This window comes from Coenobita brevimanus, chromosome 70 (assembly GCF_032717465.1).
Source record: "Coenobita brevimanus isolate Jiangsu-jjx chromosome 70, ASM3271746v2, whole genome shotgun sequence".
NCBI lineage: Eukaryota > Metazoa > Arthropoda > Malacostraca > Decapoda > Coenobitidae > Coenobita > Coenobita brevimanus.
In genome coordinates, this window is record NC_137023.1 from 32475702 (window position 1) to 32501919 (window position 26218).

General features: G+C 41.0%; 1 protein-coding gene across 1 annotated transcript in view; it reads left to right on the forward strand.

The window, feature by feature from the left end:
- The window catches only part of Nnp-1 (Ribosomal RNA processing protein 1 homolog Nnp-1), a 235996-nt gene that overhangs the window by 146531 nt on the left and 63247 nt on the right, over positions 1–26218 (forward strand). The window contains exon 7 of the mRNA XM_080277637.1: positions 12862–13070. Within this exon, the coding sequence (XP_080133763.1) occupies positions 12862–13070 (209 nt within the window). The remainder of the gene's footprint in view (positions 1–12861; positions 13071–26218) is intronic.

The following is a 26218-nucleotide window of genomic DNA, read 5'->3' on the forward strand; positions in this document are numbered from 1 at the left end:
CCCTACTCTAGAAGCATAATCAGGGTACTGTTGACAAGATACACTGGAATGTTGCTCACCACAAAAGACACAAACTTTCTTGTCTTTTACCATGGAAGGTTTTATTTCCTTAATATCCTCAGCATGTCTATTCCTTATCTTTAATACTTTATCCTCGGCCTTTGTGGAGCTAAGGAAAGTACCTATCTCTTCTTTAGGCACATACTTAGTCTTCTCTGACTTAACTTTCCCAATCAGTTGGTTAGTGGATTTTTTCTTTACTTCAGTCTTCTGTTTGACCTCAGTAGTTTTTAATGTTCCTTGCAAATGTTTACAGAGTTGCATCAAGCCTTCCTCAATATCTTCACATGAGAAATTATCCTTGTGGTACCTACCATACAAAGCATCCTTGGTTTTCGGTGGTAACTTTAAGGACACAATTCTTGAAAGCACCCAATCTGATGTCTTAATATCTTCGTAAGTACCTAAGGCTCTTAATTTACAACTTATTGCAATTCTAAATTTTTGCAAGGAATCAAAATTGTGCCTAGGCGTGGGTAATTCTATTAGAGCCCTTAATAATTGATTTATAACTTGTTCCTTGTCTTCGTAATTTTGTCTAAGGATGGTCAAAGCCACCTCATAATTATTTTCTTTTACTGTACTGGTAATTCTTTTATCAGTTGATCTGGTGTTCCTTTGACCTGTCCTAACAAATATGTAAGTTTGGTGACTTTAAGGAGATCCGTTCTATCGTGTACCAAATATTTGAACTGGTCCCAGAAGGATTTCCAGTTCTGCTCCCCATCAAATTCCGGAAGCGTTATTTGTGGTAACACAGCTCTACTCTGCTGTGCCACAACTTGTGTTTCCGCGGCAGTGTCAGCTAATTCGGACTCTAGGGTCTTTACTACAGTTAAGTATTCTTCTAATTTGTTTTCAAACTTCGTAGTTTCTGACTCTAAGAGTTCCTTATTCTCAGCCTTTACTATAGCTGCTTCTAAAGTTAAGTAACTCTCTTCGTACTTACTCCATCAATCTTTCAGGATATTTAGGAGACTATTTATTCTCTCCTTGGACAGAGGTATTTGGTCTAACGACTGGTTACAATCATTTATGGCTCTAGTTACCCATCCTGCCTTACTACTAGAAGATCTTTGCAATAAAGAAACAGACATGTTGACGGAGTTCTAATTTAATGATTTAATTATGAATGCCAACCACAAATTTACCTCAACTTAGTAATGATTTGATTATTTTAAATTTTGAAGAGGGTAGGGATTAAGTCCTCATTGTGAAAATTATCCCCTCTCCCAATTTCGTAATATTCATTACGGCTCAGCTAATTATTCATTTAATTTTGAGGAGTGTAGGGATTAAGTCTATAATTTCAACCTATCCCCCAGGGTTATTAAACCTCTAGGGTTTTATTTCATCCCCACACTCAATTGCCAAAACACCCATATTCCCCGAGCTCAGAATTAATTACCTCAATACTCCATAGGCCCACCCATAGCTTGTACAGCATAGAACTCTCCTTTCTTATGTTCTACATACTTTATAAATTTCTGCAGAACCGCTTCCCTACCATGACGGTTCCAATGTATACCATCAGCTTTCAACATTGCCTGGAATGGCTTAGCATTAAAATGTATGAAATCCCTTCCCTTCCTGGCCCGTTGCAACTTTCGGTTTACAGCTCTGCTAATTAATTTATATGTTCCATAACAAACTGGAGAGCCATATGGGAGGTTCCTTGGCTCAAGGAGGCTTATGGCGACTGGGGATTTACAAGAGCCCTCTATGGCTCCTACCACTGCTAAAATATTCTCCACTATGTCATTGACCTCCACGTCCTCATGGATATCATTTCCTCCAAGGAACAGGACCGTACGGTCATGCTCCTAGTCTAGTACGGCATTCAGCCTTTCATCTTCAGAGAAAAAGCTTGCTTTTCCTCCCGAAGCTCTATAGACACGTACGTCCACGTCTTCCACTTCAACCGAACGTGGTAGTAAACTGTGTCCCACAAAAGCAACTTTAAACACATTCAGCGCCTCAGCACACATCGGTTTTCCTCACTCGGTCGGGGCAGCAAATATGTGAAAAATGTTTAATAGTTCTGATAAACAAATCGGGGCCCTCTTTCTGGGCACCAAAATGTGAAAAATATTTAATGTATACAAGTCGGTATCCCTGCTGGGGCACCGCTATGCAAGAAATTTCTGGTATTTAAATAATAAACAACTCGTAGGTCGTTGCTCGTCTATAAAGTTGTTCTTAAGTAAATCAAACAAGTCTCATAGAGTTAGGCGAAACATAACTTAACCTTAACTCACCTACAATAACTATTTCTCTTCTATCTCATAGCTAATCCCCCCTTGAATTGGCCAATTCGTAAAGGTTACTTAGCTAGTGAAGAGGGAGTGATCGATAACCGATGATGATGAGGCTGCTTAGTGTAATTGCTTGAGCAAGCTAGCGTCCTTATGGTGCTTATATACAACCGTGTTAGCTTGAGAGTGACTAGGAACAGAGTGTTAACTCCACAAGGTCTGGGAGCAGAGTGTGTTACCTCCACGAGAACTAGGAGCAGAGTGTGGTGTGCGACAGGACCCACCTCCCTCATAGAATGGTAGGTTGCCAACTATTAATTATTTACAGTACTAAATACAGTTAAATTACATCATGATATGCACAGGGTAAATCTAACAAATTAATCTTAGTTTTACTTAAACTAAAGTTAGACCAAATATTCCCTTTAACTGTGTAAATATCTTCATTCCACATCTGCCTTAACAGGAGAATCTTTCCCTGCTTGCCACGTCACCTAATGCGCAGACACAGTTTAGGTTAGTGGAAAATACCACATAATTACATGTATTTACAATGTATAGTTGTCCACGGGGGTTAAATGCAGTAGCATTTAATTTATCGATAACAAGAATTATTAAAGAGAACGTAATTTCTGGGATATTAAAACCGCTTGATCAATTAACAACGGTCTCGATTTTTCCTCTGCCTTTAACCAGGGATAACTATGATGAAAATAGAGAGCGCAACTGCTCTGGGGGAAAATATTTCCCACATCCACTTTAGTTGCTTGTGGGATACCTTGTCAAAGGCTTTCTGCAAATCTAAATACACACAATCCACCCAACTATCTCTCTTCTTTAGCACATCTATCACCCTTGAGTAGAAGCTCAAGAATTTGGAAACACACATCTTCCACTTCTGAATCCAAACTGACTTTCTGCCAAAATGTCCATCTCCTCCAGCTATTTTATCCATCTGTCTTTCAGGATTCTCTCACACAGTTTGGAACCATGCTGGTCAGGGACACTGGTCTGTAATTCAGGGGTACTTCCTTGTTCCCTCCCTTAAAAAATGGTACCACATTAGTCCTCTTCCATTCCCGAAGTACTTTCCCTTCTGCCAGAGAACACACAATTAAACCGTGAATCTTAACTGCCATTTGTTCTCTGCATTCCTTTAGTATCCAATTAGAGATCCCATCTGGTTCTGGGGCCTTCCTCACGTCATGAGATACCAGTAATTTGTATATTTCTTGCACTTCAACCTTTACATCTTTTAATTCTACATTTCTAGTCACTCCCTCCTCCTCCACAAAATCACTTTCTCTAGTGAAGACAGATTGGAAGCATTTGTTCATAAGTTCAGCTTGCATAACTGCATCTTTATAGACATTTCCTCCTTCTTTCAGCTTATTGATTCCTTCCATTTGTTTCAATTTGCCATTAACAAACCTGTAAAACAATGTAGATTCTTCCTTACATTTGTCAACTATACCTTTTTCGAAGTTTCTGTCTTCCTCTCTACGTATTCTTGTATATTCTTTTCTAGTTCTTTTATATTCTTCCTTTGTTCTATCATTACTTTTCTTTCTCCATTTTTTCCATGCCTTATCCCTTCCTTTTTTTGCTATCATACACCTTTTGTTGAATCAGTCATCTCTTCAGTTCTCTTTCCCACTACTTTTGGAAGAAACTTTTCCACCCTTATTATAGAAGTCTAGAAATATATCCCACTTCATCTGTATGTCTCTTGGTTCCCAGAATTCTGTCCAATCCGCATCTTTGAAGAATGTTCTCAATCCGGTAAAGTTTGCTTTCCCAAAGTTGTATCTTCCGTGCCTGTATAGTTCATCTCGTCTCCCCGATTCTTTCTATCGTTTGGAACTCTGTCACTACATGATCACTTTCCTATAGGACACAGATATTTCAAAGATTCGATTGCATCAAGTTCTTTGCTTAGAATTAAATCTAGTCTTGCTGGTGTGTCATCCTACTAAATCTTGTCTCATCTTTGACCCACTGGGTCATTACATTATTTCATTGCTGCTACATTTAATAGTACACTGCCCTGCAAATATTTACTACTTCCTGAGTCCCACTTTTCCCAATTTACCTCTTTACAATTGAAGTCCCCAGCAGGATTATGTTGCTACTTTTCTCAGTCACTTTCTGTAGTATCTAATCATGTCCGCCAACGTCTCCCGGTCTTCCTCCTCATTCCATGACCTTGTCTTGGGGGGGACATATGCTAATGAAATGTCTCTCTTGCCTTTTCCTCTGTTTTCTATTCCCATGTGTATCACTTCAGCCATACCTTCTCCCAGTTCCACACTATTCACATTTAGGCTGTTTTTCACCACCATTATTACTCCTCCTACTCCCGTTTTTTCTTTTGTCTCTTCTCCATAGTTTGTATTTCATTTCCCATTTGTATTTCAATATCCTTTATGATGGAAGAGTTGAGAGGTAGGATGGGACTAAAGTGTATTGGAGTTGTGATGAAGAGAGGTAGATTGAGGTGGTTTGGGCATGTGAAGAGGAAGGGGATGATAATTGGATGCAGAAAGTGAGAAGTCTTAATATTGGGGGTGGGGTTGCAAGGGGAAGGCCATATCAGGCGTGGGACACGGTCATTAAGTGTGACCTTAGGGTTAAGGGACTGAACAGGGAGGCTTCCATAGATCAAGCAGCGTGGAGAACCACCATTAGGTGACCAAGGTCGACACATGCAAGCATTTTGGAGCCGTTGTGTTTGTGCTTATTGGTATTTTTTTTTTTTTAATGCATTGTTTTCTTAGTGATTAGGATTGTGTTGCATATTCCAATATGTGTTTTAATGTCTAAAAACAGCTGAAGGACTGCAAAATACTGCCAAAATTAGGAGGGATGCCATACATATAGGTTGGGTATGGGTATGGGTATGGGTATAGTTAGGGTATGAGTACAATAGAGGATATTGCTCCTTATCCATTAGTTGCCTGTATCTGGTCATGTCTTTGGCTCTGTTATGACGGATAATCAAGGGATTACCTGTGTGTGTATATATATATATATATATATATATATATATATATATATATATATATATATATATATATACATATATATATATATATATATATATATACACACACAGTAAGACCTCACTATAATGGACTAATTGGGGCCCAAGCCATTCCGAAAAATGCGAATTCCGATAAAAGCAACATCTGGACTTGCCCCTGCTAACCCGGACTTTTTCTGATATATCAGACATTAGTGCGGATTGCATTAATGGTTTTTAAACTTTTGACCGATTGTGGTACTGTACTCTGTTACAACTTTACAGCATCATTCAAATGTTATAATATGTATAATAATACTGTACTGTACACTGATAAACATGACTTTTATTTACCTTATTGTGTTGAACGTGTTGAACATAGCTGAAGTGGTCAGGCAGTTTGGACTGCTTCTAGCTTTATCACACTTTTTCCTATATATAGGAATTTAGTCTGGTAGCTACTGGATTCCAATAAAAGCGAATTCCGGTCTATTGAATTCCATTATATCGAAGTTTTACAGTAGAGAGAGAGAGAGAGAGAGACAGACAGACAGACAGACAGACAGACAGAGACAGACAGACAGACAGATAGATAGAAGATATGTAATGGATGGAAGATCATATGGAGGTTGGGGTAGTGGACTTTCTGACCAACACTTGGTGATGGTAAAAGTCTATCTATCTATCTATCTATTGCCAGATGCCTCAATCCCGTTTGGGGTGGCCACAAACAAATCACCTCCAAGTCGCCCTGTTCCCCGCCATTTCACTGCCCTGCTCTCAACTCACACCCCCCTCTCTCATATACCTCTCCACCCCATCCCTCCATCTCATCCTCGGCCTCCCCCTCCCTCTTTCCCCCTCCACCTCACTCACATACACTCTCTTCGTCAGTCTTTCACCCTCCATCCTCTCCACATGGCCAAATGAAATGAAGTGGAGGAATAGAAGAAGGGAAGAACAGGAGGAAGTTGTTCTCACAAGGAGGGTGGAAAGGTTACAAGAGGATGGAAAGAAGACAAAATATAAGAGAGAAGTGGATGAGTGATTGGGGAAACATAATTTGGAGCAGATGGGGGATGTGGAGGGTGTGTGCAAGATATTCACGGAAGAAATATGTGCACCATGTGAGGTGGTGTATGGAGTGAAGAGAAGACGAAAGGGGGTGTAGGGAACAGCATGGTGGAATGAAGAGGTGAGACAGACTATGGCACAATAGAAGAAAGCATATACAATAGTGAGTGGATGAGAAATGGGTGTGGAGGAAGTTGAGAGACAGAAGAGAGAGTTATAAGTAGAGTGGAAGAGAGAGGTGAAATAGTAGCAAGAGAGAGTAAGAAGAGAGTGGATGAGGAATTTGGAAGGACGTTGGGTGTAAAGTGTAGGGAATGTAAGAATATATTCTGGAAAGAGGTAAAGAGAGTTAGACAGGGTGTTAAAGAATTTGACCTGGAGTGAAAGATAAAAATGGTAGATTACCAGTGGAGAAGGGAGAAAAAAAGTGAGCAGATGGAGAGAACACTTTAAGGAATTGTTGAACATAGGGAGTGAAAGTAATGCGAGTATAAGTGGCTGGGGAATGGCTGGGAGAAGGAGGGATGTGAGAAGAGAGGAAGAAATCAGTATGCCGGAAGTTGTGGAAGCAGTGAAGAAAGTCAAAATGGGGAAAGCTCCAAGAATTGATGAAGTGTGTGGTGAAATGCTGAAGCATGGGGGATAGATGTAATAGAATGGATGTGGAGGATGTGCAGATTGGCTTAGGAGAGAACTAGAGTCCCGGAGGATTGGAAGTATGGTATAATTATTCTCTTGTACAAAGGAAAAGGGGAGAAAGAAGTGTGTGGTAATGATAGGGGCATTTGTCTTCTTAATGTGACAGGAATAGGATATGGCTGGATATTTATTGACAGAGCTAAGAAAATAACGAGGAAGTACTCGGAGAAGAACAAGGAGGCTTTAGGAAGGGAAGAGGTTGTGTAGATCAGATATTAATTTTTAGATCTTTAGTGGAAAAGTTTCTCGATAAGGGTAAGAATTTGTATGCAGCCTTCATGGATTTGGAAAAAGCATATGACGGGGTGGATAAAAGAGGATTGTGGAAAGTATTAAGAATATATGGAAGCATACATTCCTTTCTCATATCCTTTGACTAATGCAAGAGAGCCTTTGTTTAATCACGCTTGTTCTAATGCTGTCGGCAACAAGGAGAGGGCCTATTGAAGGTACCAGAGCCAACCCACCCCTGAATCACATCTTTTACACATTCATGCCCGGAATCGTGCTAAGTCTGTTCTTCGCTCCACTAAAAATAATTTCACCTGTACTGAATGCTCTCAACTCTCCAACTTGAATTCTTCCTGCTCCTTCTGACACCTTGCCAAAAACCTGTCTAACGACTATACCTCATCATCCTTCCCTCCTCTTTTCTACTCTAATGGCTCTGTAGATATTTCTTCTACTGATAGAGCAGATCTCTTCGCTCAGACTTTTTCCTCCAATTCCACCTTAGACAATTCCGGTGCTGTTCCTCCATCACTTCCCCCCTCTGACTTCCTCATTGCTGACATTAAAATTTCTTCAGCTGATGTATTTTCTGCCATCACTGGCCTCAGTACTAATAAGGCATATGGGCCTGATGGAGTCCCTCCTCTTGTTCTCAAGAACTGTGCTTCTGTGCTTACACCCTGCCTAGGCAAATTCTTTTGCCTTTGTCTGTCAACTTGTACCTTTCCTTCTTGCTGGAAGTTTGCTTTCATTCAGCCAGTCCCAAAGAAGGGTGACCATTCCCAACGCTTTATCATCCAGTTGCTTTAACATCCTGTATTGCAAAAGTTTTCCAGTCAGTTCTTAATAGAAAAATTTAAAAGCATCTTTCCTATCACAACCTTCTTTCTGAGCGTCAGCATGGGTTCCGTCAGGGACGCTTCACTGGCAATCTTCTCACCTGCCTTTCAGACTCCTGGTCATCCTTCTTTCGGGACTTTGGTGATAGGTTTGCCATTGCACTTGACATCTCAAAGGCTTATCGATCAAGTGTTGCATAAATCTTTAATTTCCAAACTGCCCTAATTTCCAAACTGCCCTCTTATGGTTTCTATCATTCTATCTGTGCCTTCATCAATAGTGTCCTTTCTGGTCATTCTATAGATGCTGTTGTAGATGGCCATCGTTCTTCTCCTAGATCTATCAATGGTGATGTTCCCCAGGGCTCTGTCCAAACACCAACTCACTTCCTTTTATTCATCAGTGACCTTCTAAGTTGTACATCTAACCCTGTCCACTCGTGTGCTGATGATTCCTCCCTTCACCTTTCCATTTGGTTCCCGCAATGTCCATCTCAGCAATTACTTCAACAAACAAGGGATGAGACTATGGCACACCTAATGTCTGACTTGGCTCGTAGCTCCGACTGGGGTAAAAATAATCTTGTTTTTAATGCTTCAAAGACTTAGTTCTTACACTTATGAACCCGACAAAATCTTCCACAGGTTTACCCACTAATGTTTAATGATATTCAGCTTAATCCTGCATCATCCTTGAACATGCTCGGGGTTTCATTTACTCAGGACTTGTCTTGGAAAGATCATATTACATCTTCTGTAAAATCTGCTTCTAAGAGATTAGGTGTCCTAAGCCAACTCCATTCCTTCTTTACCCCTGCACAATTGTTGACTCTATACACGGGTTTTATCCGTCTCTGTGTGGAGTACAACTTTCATGCGTGGGGAGGCTCCCCATATACAGCTCCTGTCAATAGGGTGAGGTCAAAGGCTTTTCATCTCATTAACTCTCCTCTTACTGCCTCCCTTCAACCTCTGTCTCTTCGCTGCACTGTTGCATCTTTATCTCTTTTCTATCACTAGTTCAATGGTCACTGCTCCTCTGAACTGTCTGCATGCATTCCTCCACCTCTACGATGGGTGCTTAGCACCTGTTTAGCAACAAGCTCTCATCCCTTTTCTGTCCAACTCTCTAATGAAAGAGTTAACTGTTACTCCCAGTCCTTCATTTATGCAACAGGTCAACTCTGGACCTGTCTCCCTCTGTCTGTATTTCCTGCTTTCTTCGATCTCCAGTCTTTCAAACGCATTGTGTCCAGGCATCTCGAAATGAATGGATCTTGAATTTGGCTCTCTCTTGTATTTTGTTTTTCTCTTGGAGGGAACAGTTATTGTGGGCTCGTGGACTTTGGTTCCTTCTTCGTCACTTAAAAAAAAAAAAAAAAAAAAAAAAAAGAGCGGGAGAGAGAGAGAGAGAGAGAGAGAGACGTTGTTGAATGCCATGAAGAGTATGTATGAGGGTGCTAAGGCTGCAGTGTGTGAATTTTTCTACTTGAAGGTTGGATTGAAACAGGGATGTGTCATTTGTCCACGGTTGTTCAATCTGTATATAGATGGGGTTATAAAAAAGATTCAAGGTAGGGCAGTGGATGTTGGAGCGGCCCTAGTGAGAGAGGGCAGTGTTTGGAAACTCCCAGTACTCTTGTTTTCAGATGATACTGTGTTGTTAAGTGAAGACAAAGTGGAGCTGCATGATTGGTGGATGAGTTTGGGAGAGTGTGTGAGAAACGGAATCTAAAGGTGAATGTAGGGAAGGGTAAAGCTATGGTCTTTGAGAGAATTGAAGTCACTGAATGTAAAGTGAGGTTGGATGATGAGGAAATGGAAAATGTAAGTGCATTTAAGTACTTGGATAATGTGATGAGTAAGGATGGAAGTTTAGAGGATGAAGTGCTTGAAAGCGTGCAACAAAGAAGAAAGGTTGCTGGTTCCTTGAAAGCAGTGATAAGAAACATGGAGGTAATCATGGAAGTGAAAAAGCTGCTGTAGTAAAAGCTCGATTAACCGGCATCTGATACATCGGCACATCCATATAACCAGAATGCAAGTTCAATCTGGCATGGGGTCGAAAATATTCTGGATACTGGTCGTTACCGGTTCAAATCGCCTGTACTCTGGCACCTTGTTTTCACCTGCCACTACACAAGCCAGCACCACGACGCCTGTTCCCTAGTCATTCACCGATGCCATTTTCCATATGATTGGGCTGCCTGTTCTGGTTAGAAAGAAGTTCCATTCTCTATCTGATATGTCTCAGCCTGCTGCAAAATGTAAAAGAGTTGTGTTGAACCTTTGCCAGAAACTCGAGATATGTTGAAATCAGCTAGTATAAAAGATTTATTCAAAGATATTGTGATAAAGCAAGGACAGAAAATTAATCTCTCCACTTCAGCCTCTGATCCTGTTCCTTCTACTTCTTCATCTCCTGATCCTGTTCCTTCCACTTCTTCAGCTTCTGATCCAGTTCCTTCCACTTCTTCAGCTCCTCACCCAGTTCCGTCCACAGCTTCAGCTCCTGACCTTGTTCCTTCCACTTCTTCTCCACTGTCTGAATCCTCATCTCTTGATCCTAATGATCCTCCTATAATTCTTGATTAGTTCTTTACAGTACAGGATAAAGTAGTGTATGCAGCTAAGTTTTCAAAATTATTTTAGCCTGAAACATATGCTAAATTTTTCTTTAAATAGTTTTTGGTAATGTTTGCTGGTTTGTGTTCAGTCTTGTACAGTTTCTCTTGCTATCTTTTTTGTGTATTGTAGTGTACCTGCACTGTATCTTACTTGTACTGTATCTAATACTGAATAATGTACTTTATGAAATAAAGTCCCAAGTTTGTTCCTACTTCATTTGTTTGACCTCTCAGAAAATTTCTAAGAGTAACATTCGGTTATCCAGAAAATTCCATATCCGGAATGGAAGAATCCCCATGCATTCTGATTGATTGAGCTTTTACCGTACATGACAGTATTGTGATACCAACTCTAACATGTGGAAGTGAAGCTTGGACCTTGTTGGAGGGACATAAGTCAAGAGGGAGAGCAATGGAAATGAGTTATTTGAGAGGAGCATGTCGAGTCACATGGGGAGACAGACTGACAAATGAGGAAGTGAGGAGCATTGTGGTGTGGACGTGGATGTGATAAGAAGCGTTACGAGAAACACTTTGAGGTGGTTTGGCCATGTGGAGAGGATGGAGAGTGAGAGACTGATGAGACGAGTGTATGTAAGTGAGGTGGAGGGGGGGAGAGGGAGGGGGAGGCCAAGAATGAGATGGATGGATGGAGTGGAGAGGTATATGAGAGAGGGGGGTGTGAACTGGGAGCAGGGCAATGAAATGGTGGGAGATAGGGCAACATGGAGGCGATTTGTTTGTGGCCATCCCTTGTGGGATTAAGATGTCTGGCGATAGATAGATACACTCAATCCTCGTAGATCGCGTGTTCATAAATCACGGATTCGTAAATTACAGCTAGGTGGCTATCGGACTGCCGGCAACCTTAAATCACTGTAAGTCACGAAAATTGCGGATTTAAGCACCAAAGTGGGCTTTTTCCGAGGAGAACCGTAAACCACGGCATTCAGACTGAAAATCGTGACCCAGCAACCAATCAATGCGTGTCCCTGGTGGCATATGTGCATATTAATGCCGCCATGTTGTTCTTGTCCCACCAGTCCTCACACTAAAGACCGTCGCCATGGAGTATGAGAGTTACCTGCCTTTTTTGTGCAACTTCCCCCCGCCTCCTACCTGCCATGGCCCCTCCCAACCCCAAGATGAAACTCTGTAAGCAGTATGGCGTCAGGAAGCTGCCACAGTTGTTGTACAGTCAACATTTGGAGCTCATTTGTCGTGTTGAGAGGTGAGAGAAGTTTTCAAAGCTGGCGAAAGAGTTTGGGAAGAACAAGTTCTTCCCAACACCACCCCACTCCATTCACTTAAGCAATTTCATCATAGGATTAAGGTGAGATCCCTTAACATGGCTTATTTCTATTTAATACATGCACTGAATATTCCTAAACTTGTATGTTTGTGTTTGATGGTGCCTAGATAGGTGTAGGTAGGGTGCTGTGGGGGTGGGTTGGCCAAAGTCCAGACCCAAATTAATTTTTCGTATAAGAGTTATTATTCATAAATCACGGAATTCTTAAATCACGACAGTGGTCCAGACCCAAATTGTCGCGATTTACGAGGATTGAGCGTAGATCTCAAGAGTAATTGTGTTGCACTTTTTATCAGTAGCCGGAGAGACAGATGGGCATTTCATAGACTTGGTGGATGCACAAAATAGAATGTGGATTCACGGGGGTATTGGAACGCTGGCAACACAGAACACTGTAGAGCATTGGAGCATCGATTGTTTACGCTAGTGACCGCCCGACCAGACTGGGACTTGTCTTGCTGCCATTGCCCAGTAGCACGAGAATGTATCGTACCACACATCGCTAGCCCAGGAAAAGATCAAAATTCAAATGTCAAAACATGGTTTCTATCATCATAAAGTAAAAAAATTGTAAGTTGGCCATTCATAAAATGGGGACAGCCTGTATATTGTATATAAATCTGAACTACCAGTGGAAGTTCCAGATTCTCATATTGTACTGTACTTTATTTGGTTATAGATTCAGTAATTGGATTTAAATAAGGATAATGAATGGCTAATGTCCTCTTTCTTTTTCCATTAGATCTCCTTGCTGATGCCCTGCAAACCATTGGTAGAACAAAACAAATTAGAAAACCCAAAAGGGTATGCCTGAACCAGCTGGCATCAGAGATGCGAGATGTGGCCAAGGGCATCTATCCTCTTGCACCACCAACCGGAGGTATAGAGGATAACGACAATGAGGATGGTATCCCTGAAGATGAGTTAGAGAAGGCAGTGATTAGACTACAGGTACGGTACTGTACAGTTCAGTAAGTTCCTATTGATCATTAATATTGACAATAGTTGGCAGGATATTACTGTATTACTAAAATCTGTGGTGGTAAGTGGTGGTGACCATCATCCACTCAGTTGGTATTGTCCTGCCTACTTCATCCTTCACCTCCATCATTGTTTCTGTATCAGCCCTCCTCTCCTTCTGCTTCACTCTTTCCTTCCTTTCACTCTTTATTACTCATTGTTCCATTTTAGGTGGCTGTACACTGAGTGATAAAACTAATGTTTACAGCATCCTAGGAAACCATTTGCATCATTGGGCATGAACCATATACAGTAACAAGATAATAGGGTGATGTGAGCCTACTTTGTTGCCCCTGCCAGTTGAATTGGGTGGAGTGACATAAATGCAGCGTCCATCCAGGAACCAAACCTCCACACTTTTCCATGCACCCCGCTGTTGCAGAAGCAGACCTGGATAATCTTCAGCTGCGAAGACGTGGTCGTGGAGACTTACTGAATAATTATTTAAATATGTAATTTTAATGAGGTGCAAGAAAACACTTTCCTTTAGTTCCTAAAATACTTTCGTTTAGTCAAAAAAATGACTATGTCCAACAGTAAGAGTTATGTTTTGTGAAGAAGAAAACAGCTAAGTTCCGCGAATGTAGAAGAAATGACATAATTTAAAGAAAAGAGAAGTTAATTTAGTTAATGCAGTAAGTAAGGAATTCTGTGTTAAATGACTTTAGGCTTACATCACTTTGAACAACCTTACAGGAGCATTAATGGAGTAGCATTCAACTGGTAAGTTGTGCACAGTTAAATTATTTGCGTCTTTATGTATATACTCGTGGAGAGAGAGAGAGAGAGAGAGATACTGTAGATAGATATATCAATAGATATGTATATATACAGTACTGTACATAATTATGTTGAGCTACTTTATACTGAAATTCACTACTTTTATGGCCTGTTATCGCTACTTTTGGTCACAAAAATCTGGCAACCCTGGCTCAGCCTAGTCTTTCCCGCGATCCCGTTTGATTCACTAGCTTTGTATTCCTGTGCATTAGCGACATGATTTTCATTATTATTTCTCGCCTAACCTCAAGTACAAGTTCCGTGATGTCTTCCAAGCGGCCTGCAAACTCTAATGCCTCTGATCTCAAGCCTAAGAGAGCCAGGAAGAGCTTAAATTTGGAGTCCAAGCTCAACATCATTAGGCGTTATGAGGGAAGCGAAGGCATAAACTCCATTGCTTACGCCCTTGGTCTGGCCCAGTCTACAGTATCAACAGTGATTAAGAATGCTGCCAACGTTAAGAAGGCTGGTGAAACGAGCTTGTCAAACCTTCCGTCGATTGTTTAGTGTTTTGGGTGAAGAGGGAGTAAGGGGTGAGTGTTTACGGTGCCGGTACAAGTTTGTGTGACACGTAAGTTTTATAAGTCTAAGTGTTTATGAAAATGTTTCAAATTCTAAATTGGATGTGTGTTTTCCATTGCTTTGCGATTGTTATCATTAAAGTAGAGCACATAAAACATCTTTTATTTATAGCCTCCCTTGTCAAACATTCCGTCGATTGTTTAGTGTTTTGGGTGAAGAGGGAGTGAGGAACGTGTGTTTACGATGCTGGGACAAGTTTGTGTGACACGTAAGTTAAGTCAGTGTTCATGAAAATGTTTCAGATTCTAAGTTGGATATGCGTTTTTCATTGCTTTGCGATTGTTATCATTAGAGCACATAAAACATCTTTTATTTATAGCCTCCCTTGTCAAACCTTCCGTTGATTGTTTAGTGTTTTGGGTGAAGAGGGAGTGAGAATCGAGTGTTTACGATGCCGGGACGAGTTTGTGTGACAGGTAAGTACAGCACATAAAACATCTTTTATTAATAAAATATATGGTACAGTATATTTTAAGGGCACATAAATAAGAGTCTAGGAACGCATCCCTATTTTTCCCATTAAACCTTAAGTTCAGTACACGATTGCTCAATTTACGATTCCCTATTCAGGAGTGTAACCCAATCGGATAGCGAGGGAGACCTGTATTTAGATTTGGAGAAGGCCTTCGACAAGGTACCCCATAAGAGACTAATGTGGAAATTGGAGCATATAGGAGAACAAAAGGGAAACCTGGAATGGATGAGAGAATGTTTGAGAGACAGACAAATGAGGACAGTAATAAAGGACAGGATGTCTGGATGGAGGGAAGTAACAAGTGGAGTCCCACAGGGCTCAGTGTTGACACCAGTAACGTTCTTAATTTACGTAAATGATATGGTAGATGGAGTGAACAGTTATGCAAGTCTGTTTGCTGGTGATGCAAAGATCTTGAGAAAAGTACAGGTTGAGGAGGACTATAAAATGCTGCAGGATGATCTGGATAGGATTCATGATTGGAACCAGATGTGAGAAATGAAATTCAGTCCAAAAAAATGTAAAATATTGGAAATGGGTAAAAGTACCAAGAGGCCGTCACTGAATTATTTGATGGGTAATGAACCAATCACAAAATTGAGAGAAGAGAAAGATTTGGGAGTGCTGGTTCAGGATAGTTTGTCACCTGAAAAACACATTAACAAGACAGTTAGTAGCATTTCATTACATGGATGAGATGATAAAAAAATTTATAGTGGCCATGATCTGCCTCAGGTTAGAATATGCAGCAGTAATTTGGTCCCCACACAAAAAAAAAGATATAAACAAGATTGAGAGAATTACATGGGTGAGGAGATGATGAAAAAATTGATAGTGGCCATGATCTGCGCCAGGGTAGAATACTGTATGCAGCAGTAGTGTGGTATCCACACACAAAAAGATATAAACAAGATTGAGAGAACACAAAGAACAGCAACCAAGATGGTCCCCAGTCTGGCTGATGTGTCCAACAGAAAGAGGCTGTAAAAGCTGGATTTGCTTTCCTTAGAGAAAAGGAGAGAGAGGGGCAACATGATTGCAGTGTTCAGGGCCATGACAGGAGTAGATAAAACTGACAGAGAAGATCTGTTTGTATGGGATACTAGAGTAACAAGAGGGCACGGAATGAAACTGAAGAAGCCAAGCTGCTTGAAGGATATCAAGAAATATAATTTTCCTTATAGATGCATAGACCTGTGGAATAGCCTGGACAAAGAGATCGTCCAGTCTAAAAATCGAGTTTAACCCACCACGTCCCGTTGACGTATATATACGTCCGAACATTTTGTCACTGTGACTCCCATTGACGTATATAAACGCGGTGCAATTGCAAGGTCTGTCATTTGCACATTTTTCAAATTACGTGCGTGATTTTTGGTACGTATACACAGGACACCTTCCTCTACAAAATGCCAGGCAGGGACAATGCCTTACCCACTTGACCTCCCCCCCCCCTCATGGCAATTCACCTGTTACCAGTGACCTGGCCAGTAAAGATATGTCATGCCACAGTATAAAATTCAAGGCCAGAGTGATTCCCCAATCGATGACAATGTGGAGGACAAAGTTTACGTAGCATTAGAGGAAGAAACAGTCAGAAATGATGATCTGGTAATGTTGCCAAAAAAGGTCAAGTATGTTGATGTTTTTGGTGAGTGAAACTATGCTTCTATTGCCTATATTACTGTGTGAAATCCAATGTACTCTCATACTACATATAAATTTGTACCAAATAAATAAATAATACTGTTTATGAGTGGTGTGAAATAGTTACCCTCCCATAGAACTCATTTTCTTTGGAGCCATCTTGATAGAAAACCCAGTAAGATAAGGGGTACTGCTACCTGTATCCAGTATTTTAAACCCCAGTTGAGCGATTTCTCTATGGATTTTCGATATTTCTCACTAAAAGCAGAGGTATGAGCCCCAAAATTTTTTTTCCTAAATTGGTCAGGATTGGGGGGAGTCAGTGGTGGAAAATCGGACGGAACGGGGCGGGTTAATGCAAAATTTGACTTACTTAGAAACAGAGACAGGACCCCACGAGCATACCTCATTTCCTGTATATTACAATTAGGTAAACACACACACACATACACACCGTTCGCTGGTGCAGTGGTAACATTCTCGCTTGCGAACTGGTGGACGGGAGTTCGTGCCTCGCTCAGGTTGCGAAAAGTTTCACTGACGAAGTGCGTGGTTACTGTCCCCCTTGAGCAAGGGGACAGGTGTGTGCGTGTGTGAAGGTCACAGCCTTGCCCTTAGATCGGACTATATGAGCTCTCAGCTCCCTTCCGGGAGGGTAAAAGCTGACAGTCACGACCATCAAGTGATCCTGACCGAGCCGGTGAATTACACAGACAGACAGACACACACACACACACACACACACACACACACACACACACAAGGAGCCCATGGAAGTGATCGGACATAAGCTGGACAGAGCACAAAAGTTTACCTGATTAGTGGAAGAAGAGAGCTACAGTATCTTCATGTTAAGTATGCCTCCACATTAATTAAAAATCTATAGATTCAGAAATAATCAGACAGAAGGTCAGTGTTGTAAAGCTGTGAATATTCTAAAAATCAACTGCCCACCAAATTGCCAAGATAATAAGGCTTTGTTTACAGCAGCTGTCACCATATCCACATGTTTCTCCAGATCAACAGCCAAAAATACTTGAGGTTGGACCTGGTGACAAAAAAGATGAATCCTGAAACACCAAAATTTGAAGGGTTTCAGGGTAAATTCAAGGAGATGGAGAAAAAGTTAGAGGAGAGGTTGATGGTGGAGCAAGAGGTTGTGGAAAGATTACATTTGTTAGAATGAAGAATTCAAGTAATCTGTGAAGCTAAGGATTTTGGCATTAATATCATAGAGAGGTTGATTGCTCTGGAGAAGAGACAAACAGAGAGGGATTAACCCTTCCACGGCCATGGGTCTGGGATTTTCTGTGCACCCCAGTCTGACACAGAGGTCATTTTCTGAAGTTTCGAAAATTGATTTTTTTTCTTGCCATATTGAAGAGAAAGTTCAGATACTCCTGACAGTGCAAATCCCAGCTTCCTAGACCCATTCTGTGGCTTGCAACGGAGCATGAAAGTTGCAGAAATATCGGCAATCAGTATTCACCGCTGAGAGGAGCTGCCGCAGTGCGACCACGGGTGCTGTTATCATTTTTTTTTTTTACCCCCCCAAACAATGTGAATGATGTACCTAGGAGGAAAATATGGAAGCTGAAAAACCAAGTAGTAAGGGATGCCTTCTATAGCGAGTTGAGGAGAGTGGTGGCTGAACAGGGAGCTGTAGACAGAGGCATTAATGAACAGTACAGAGGCCTCAAGAACAATTTCTTGAGAGTTACTGATGTAACATGCGGCTGGACAAGAGGACCACCAAGACATAAAGTAACTTGGTGGTGGGATGAGGGTGTAGAAGCTGCAATTAAGGTGAAAAGAAGGCTTTTCCGGGAATGGAAGAAGGGTGGTAGCAAAGAGGAATATTTGGCTGCCAAGCGTAGGGCTAGGAGAGAGGTATACAGGGCAAAGTCTGAGTCACAGAGACAATTACTTGATAACCTAAATCATGGGGAAAGGAAAAATATATTTAGGGTGGCAGGTCAGGTGAAGAGGGATAATCGGGATATCATAGGTGAGCAGTGTGTGAAGAATGATGAAGGAAGGGTAGTGGTGAACAGTGAGGATATTAAAGATGCATGGAGAGAGCATTATAACCGGTTGTTGAATGAGGAGTTTGACTGGGACAGGGAAGGTTTGGAGCCAGCAGATCCAGTGTCTGGCCCTTGGCCTTTGATTGATACTGCTACTGTGAGTGAGGCAATAGGCAGGATGAGGGTGGGGAAGGCAGCAGGTGTGTCTGGGTTGACTGCCGAAATGTTGAAGGCCTCAGGCGATATAGGGGTGAGTTTAGTCACTGACCTGATAAATAGGATTATTTATGAGTGTGTTGTCCCAGATGATTGGCTGAAGAGTGTAATTGTAAATGTGTATAAAGGGAAGGGTGATGCCCTGGAAAGAGGGAATTATAGAAGTATAAAGCTTTTAGATCAGATAATGAAGGTAATGGAGAGAGTTTTAGAAGGTATGATTAGAGAAAGAGTGAATATTGATGAGATGCAGTTTGGGTTTATGCCAGGTAGGGGGACCACTGATGCCATATTCATTGTTCGACAGCTTCAGGAAAAATATATTGGTAGGAGAAGGGATCTTTATTTTGTTTTTGTTGATTTGGAAAAGGCCTTTGACAGAGTCCCTAGAGAGGTGGTGAAGTGGGCAATGAGAAAGCTTGGCTTGGAGGAGTGGCTGGTTAGGGTGGTTATGGCCATGTATGTGGGTGCTCACACCCAGGTGAGAGTGAATGGAGATTTGAGTGATGAGTTTTCCATGAATGTTGGTGTGCATCAGGGGTCAGTCTTGAGTCCCATGTTGTTTATCATGGTACTTGAAGCCCTTTCATGTGACTTTAGAAACGGACTCCCGTGGGAGTTGTTGTATGCTGATGATTTGGTGTTGATTGCAGAGAATGAAAGGGAGGCGGAGGAAAGGTTTAGGAAGTGGAGGGATGGTATGGGGCAAAAGGGTTTAAGGGTAAATGCAGATAAAACAAAAGTGATGATATCTAGGGTTGGTGGCGGTACTGTAAAAGACGAGGGAGAGTGGCCATGTGCAGTTTGCCACAAGGGCGTGGGAAGTAATTCCATCTTGTGCGGTGTGTGTGATAAATGGGTGCATAAGAGATGTAGTGGTATCAGAGGTAGACTGCGAGATAATGCTGATTTTATGTGTACGGCGTGCCGGGGTGAGCAGGTGGAGATCGTCAGACGTGAAAGAATTGAACTTGCTGGTGAATCTCTTGAGTGTGTGGAAGAGTTTTGTTATTTAGGAGACATGTTGTGTGCTGGAGGTGGGGCTGGAGCTAGCTCTGTGGCTAGGGTGAGAAGTGGTTGGAAGAAGTTCAGGGAGCTCTTGCCTCTCCTGACATTGAGGGGGCTCTCCCTACGTGCTAAGGGGTCTTTGTATGCAGCGTGTGTTAGGAGTGTAATGCTGTATGGCAGTGAGACCTGGGCAGTGAAGGAGGAAGACATTCGCCGGTTCAGACGTACAGAAATGACAATGATTAGGTGGATGTGCAGTGCGTCCCTGCGTCCAAGGCCTGGAGGGGCTGGGTTTACAATGGAAGAGTTGAGAGGTAGGATGGGACTGGAGTGTATTGGTGTTGTGATGAGGAGAGGTAGATTGAGGTGGTTTGGACATGTGGAGAGGATGGGGGATGATAGTTGGGTGAGGAAGGTGAGAAGTGTTAATATTGGGGGTGGGGTTATGAGGGGTAGACCGAGAAAGACATGGGACGAGGTCATTAAGTGTGACCTTAGGGTTAAGGGACTGAACAGGGAGGCTGCAATGGATCGTGCAGCATGGAGAGCCGCCATTAGGTGACCAAGGCCGACACATGCAAGCATGTTGGAGCCTTTAAAAACGAAACGAAAATGAAACGATTCGATATGGTGTCATCGAATGGTTTCAGTACATAATGTTAGAAATGGCTCAGAAATAACTTATTATGAATATTTTTTCATCGGCATCCCTACGTGTCAAGTGGGGTTGGTGGAGGATTAGTGCCCCTCCCTGTAAAACAATTAACTCTAAGCCCTTGGCCACCCCGTCTGGGATACATGGCGTCTGGCAATGAATGAATGAATGAATGAAATTTTTTCATCTTTTCGATATAAAATATGTTTATGGTAGTTTCAAGTTATTTTTTATGTTATTGTTGTGCCCTTGCTTGGAGAAGGGAGTGAAAGGTTTGAATTTTCAGTCCAAAATGAGAAAATTGCCTGTCCCCTGAGGCTAGGCTCTTCCACTGGGGATGAAAGTGGAGGGTTAGCTCTGATTAGCAATAGGAAGTTGAGTCGCAACTTGCCGCTCCCACACCAGGTGCTTGGCTAAAAATAGAATTGTAATGCAGTTTCAAAACTACGAATAAATCTAATTATTATGAATACAGAGACAAACCAGAAGTAAATATGTTTACAGACCGGGGAAAACGTATTTTTTCCATAATAACACTTTCACCTTTCTCTGTCATTTTTCCTTTTTATTTTCACAATATATGTTGCTGCCTGTCTGTCATGAGTGTGGGAAAGTATGATATTTTCTGTCTGAGTCAAGATAATGGGTGTAACTATGTGTGTTTAGGCATGGCCACGAGCGAAAAAATTGTACATCCACTCCTCACGGCAGCAGGTGGTGAATTGACAAAGGAGGTGTGAGAGCGTGAAGTGAAGGTCAGTCTTGTGTCCCAGATTTTTTTTTTTTTTTTTTTTTTTTTTTTTTTTTTTAAACCCTTGGAACCCGGGTGGACACTTATCTTATTAAAATCATCTACTTAAAGCTAGAATTGTATGAAGATACAGATAATTATTCAGAGGAATTTACAGACTTAGTTTATGATTCACATAATATTAGAAAGTGTTCATAGGATTGAACATAATCATCTACTATCAGTCAAAATTATATGATAAAGAGGCCAGTCGAATTCCGATGGTTAAATAACAGAACGGAGGAAGGAAAAACAGTTTTCTACAAGTTGCACTGTATCGAATGATCCAAACCAGTACAACAAACCTGAGCAAATAGGTAGAGATACTAAGACAAAAATGAATTTTTCTTTTATTTTCATGTCTTTTTTGTTTATGCCTCTGTTTATTTATAATCATTAAGAGGGTGGTTGTGTGTGTTTTGCAAGGGAGGAAAAAGATGATATTTTCTGTCTGGGTCGAGATAATGGGTGTAACTATACTCCGTTTTTTTTATTGAGGCGAAGATGCACTTGACAGGCTGATGCCGAGTGGCTGAATGCAACATGTCCTAAAAATATTTACTAACCCAAATTTCCCTCTCAGATATTTGTTGTCAGTTAATAATGCTAGATTATGAAGTAATGTTGCGTTCAGCCAATAATCACCAATCTGTCAAGTGCATCTTCGCCTTGATAAAAAAAACTGAGTATAGGTGTGTTTAGGCAAGGCCTGGAGTGAAAAAATCGTACATCCACTCTTCACGGCAGCAGGTGGCGAACTGACAGTGACAGATGAGATGTGAAAGCGTGAAAGTCAGTCTCATTTCCCAGATGTTCGTTCACTTCCTGAAAGTTTTTACAGTTTTCTACAAGTTAGGCTGCATCGATTGATTCAAATCATTACAGCAAACCTGACTGATAGGTAAAGATACCAAGACAAAAATGTATTTTTCACTTATTATCATGTCTTTTTTGTTTGTGCCTTTATTGCTCCATAATCATAAACAAGTGGTTGTGTGTGTTTTGCGAGAGAGGACAAAGAGGATATTTTCTGCCTGGATTGAGATAATGGGTGAAGTTGTGCTTGTTTAACCATGGCCTGGAGCGAAAAAATCGAAAATTCACTCATCACAGTAGCAGGCTCTGAACATCATGATGAGGTGTATGGGAGTGTAGTGTATGTCAGCCTGAAGACATTCAGAATGTTTGTTCACTTCCCAAAAATTTTTGCAGTTTCTTATAGGCCACGCTCAAACGACGCATTCAGCCATTTATCGGCTAAACGTCATTCGATGCCAGCAGCCATTGAGGGGTTAAATGGAGGAGGGAAAGATGCTGACTGAGAAAGAATTGGTTGAATATATGGCAAAGGCAGAAAGTCAGATTAAGAAATTAAAGGAAGAAAATGAAACATTAAAGAGAAATGTTAGGAAAAATCAAGTGAGAACAAAGGAAGTTGGAAATAAAAATGAAAAATATGTAGAATGCATGGCAAGTGGATGAAATAAATAGAAAACTTGCATTAAATGAAACAATGGAGGAAAAAAAAAGGACTAAGGAGAGATTGGAGAGAGAAGAAAAGGAAGAAAAAGTGAATTCTGAAGCAGGGGTATTAGATATCATAAGAAAGGGAGAGAATATAGTGAGAGAGACAGTAGATCACAACATGTTTGTGATGGTGTTTGGAGATAAAGAAGAGGAACTCAGTAATAAAGCTGAGAGAAAAGAGACTGGAAAAAAAGCCAGTGAAATGATTAAAGAATTAGATTCAAGAAAGTAATGGGTTAGAAGAAGAGACTGAGGGAGTGTGGAGGTTTGGACAGTATCAGAAGGATGGGTCATGGCCAGCCAGAATTCAATTCATCAGTATGGTTAGCATAGGAAGTGTTGAAATTTTCATGGAAGTTGAAGGAGAGTGAGAGATGCAATGGGATATTAGTAAGGAGGGACTTGAATTTGAAGGACATAAATTTAATAAAAGCAGCGTGGAAAAAAGCAATGAGACCAGATGAAGAAGCAAATATGTTTTTTTTTTGTAGAGTACTGAATCTGAAAATAGTGAAATGGTATATAAAAGAGAGGACATTAAGAAGGTAAATAAAAATCACAAAGTAAGAGTTAAAGGAATAGACATGGAGAATAATACCATATTGTATATAGGTGAACAGACTGAAAAAAGGTTCAAGTTAGATTATTACATTAACAAAGAAATACTAGAAGTAATGTGTTTAAATGAAACAAAGGACATGAAAGTAGAGGCGATGGACTGGGGTGGATATAATATATGGAGAAGAGGTGTAGAGATGGAAGAGCTGGGGGAAGAGATTTAATTATGACTAAAAATAATCTGAAGGCAATACATGTAGGAAATAGATACCAGAAATAAAAATATAGCAGGTATAACAATAGAAATCAGCAGTGAGAAAGGTAATAAGATAGATATAGGAGTGGCTTATATGCCATCATACCGCGGGGCGTCACTTTTGTGATTCTGTTATTTTGAATTCGCCCAGGCTTTCAAGTGGTGGCTTGTATTACCTATCAGTACTGCCAATGTCCAACACTAGTTAGCACTCCCAATCTCATCTGTACTCCCATCCATTGTTGACAATTTAGCCATTTCTCCCCATTCTTGACTCCCCTCCCTACCTCCCCTCCATTACCCTCTCCTCTCACCTGCCCGGCCATGCTGCACAAAGTAAATCTTCCCTGGAATTTTCCACTGATTTCATCCATTGAAATAAGCCCTATGCCCTATTCTTATACCAAATAATATATACAAAAAAGAAATAAGGTAAGTGATAGTGCCATACACCTGGAATTGGCTAAGTACCACCTGACAAACACCTCACTTGCACTCGTTCGCTAATTTTCGCTGTTTATTTCCCCTTGAAATATGCAGTATAATCTATTCTCATACTAAAAATATATATAAGAAAGGAAGGGAGAAGCCTAAGTGATATTTACATTCACCTGGAACTACCTAATTTATTATGTATTGTCTAGATTTCCTCCCAATCATTTCATAACATATATATTAGCAGCTGTCACCAAGCTGACATTGGCAGCATTGCACTCCCCCTAGGCCACCACACTGTATTCAGTTTACTGTCGTCTTTCAAGGTGAAACCACGTCGGATTCGGGCCTGCCCAATTCCGCCGCTTTTTAGCCCCATGCAAAAGGCCCTGTGACCTCTACCCCTACTAAACCTCGTGTGGAAAGGGGTAAAGGGCTAAGTGACTTCTGTGGAACGTGAACTGGCTAATTTATCAATGGTAATGATGGACAGTGACTACGATCTTTCTGGTGACTCTAAAACAGTGCAAGTGGAAATGTAAATAATGTGTAAATAATGTGTAAACAGCAAGTGAAAGTAATGAATGTAAATATAACTGAACAGTGGAAAATAGTTTTATAGGTTACTGCAAGTGACAGTGCATAACATAGTGTAAATAAAGTGGAAATGTAAATAATGTAAATAAAATAAAGAATGTAAATAGAAATGTAAATAAGTAGTAATATAAGAATACGAGTATATATACCAGAAGTAATGAAAGTGAAAGTTTCACTCTAGCATGTATGAATACTGGGAGTTATGAAAGTGAAAGTGACAGATTCGTTCTCCACGCTAGTATACAGGACGAGAAAGTGAATGCTTGGAGTGAAAATAAACTACTAGTACTGAAAGAAACTTATAGATAAATATTGTACAGTATATATAAATAAGTGTAATAAAGTACTAGGAATATAAAGTGTGAGTGTGTTTATAAATAACAAATGACAGCTTCGCCTCAGAATACCATCGGGGAACCAGCACGGGAGGAAAGCTCGTATGCGCTCGTAATTTACATTGCTTTCACAGTGGGTTTTTTTTTTGGAATATGGATTCCAAACTACTTGAAATTCATAGAATAGTGTTTGTAGTTATAATATCATGCAGTGGTACCCATATTACGGGGTATCGGGAAGTGTAAAGTGGAGACTTCGTTACCCAACTTCAGAAGTCTCCACAAGTCCTGCGGTAGATGAAGAAGGCTCAACAAACATCCCGGGGGAAAGCTGAAGGTACGTGCCATATGTATATGTAATTTTAATATTCTAGGACTTATAACTGATTTTTGGCACATATTTTAAAAAAGTCAGTTGGAGCGCGAATATCCTCATGGGACACGCAAGGAGCGCAAAAACAACCCTGCGGTGGAGGGGTTAACCAGTTGCATTGCTAAACTTTGGTATGCCTGTAAATCTTGGAGTTTAGTAAGGAAAACTAAATCAATGTGGGAAAGATATAAATATTTTAGGAAAGATTATGTGAGGATTACAAGAGACACAGCAGCTAGATATGAAGAGAATACAGTAACCTTCATTTATCCGGATGTGCATCACTCGATGTAGTGCTGCTCTTGGGTGTCTGCCCTTTCCTTTCCATCCTTCATTCCTTCCTTTCTCTTCTGTCTTTCTTTTCTTCATTCGTTCCTTGTCCTTCTGCCTACAGGTGACTTGACACTCCCTCTTCTGTCTTTCTTTCCTTCATTCTTTCCACTTCCTTCAGCCTGTGGGTGACTCTACACTAAGTGACAAGCCAAATGGTTTCCTGTACACCTGGAAAGCATTTACTACGCTGGGTGGTAACCATATAACCTGATTTTGGCTCCTGGTGGTTTTAGTGGGTAATTATTGCGCTCCAATCGGATTGAGCCGGTGAAGGTTTATATCCAAGGGATGGTTGGGGTTGATTGCTCATGTAATACCACTCAGGGATGAGTGAGGCTGGTTACTCTCATCTTAAATGTCGGTCTAGCCCCGGGCTCCTACGCTCCTCATGGGGCAGTGTAGGATTAGATGATGGATGGATGGATGGATGCAGTATCTGGATGTGTTCGTTATCTGGACGCTGGACCTTGGCTCAATTAAACCAT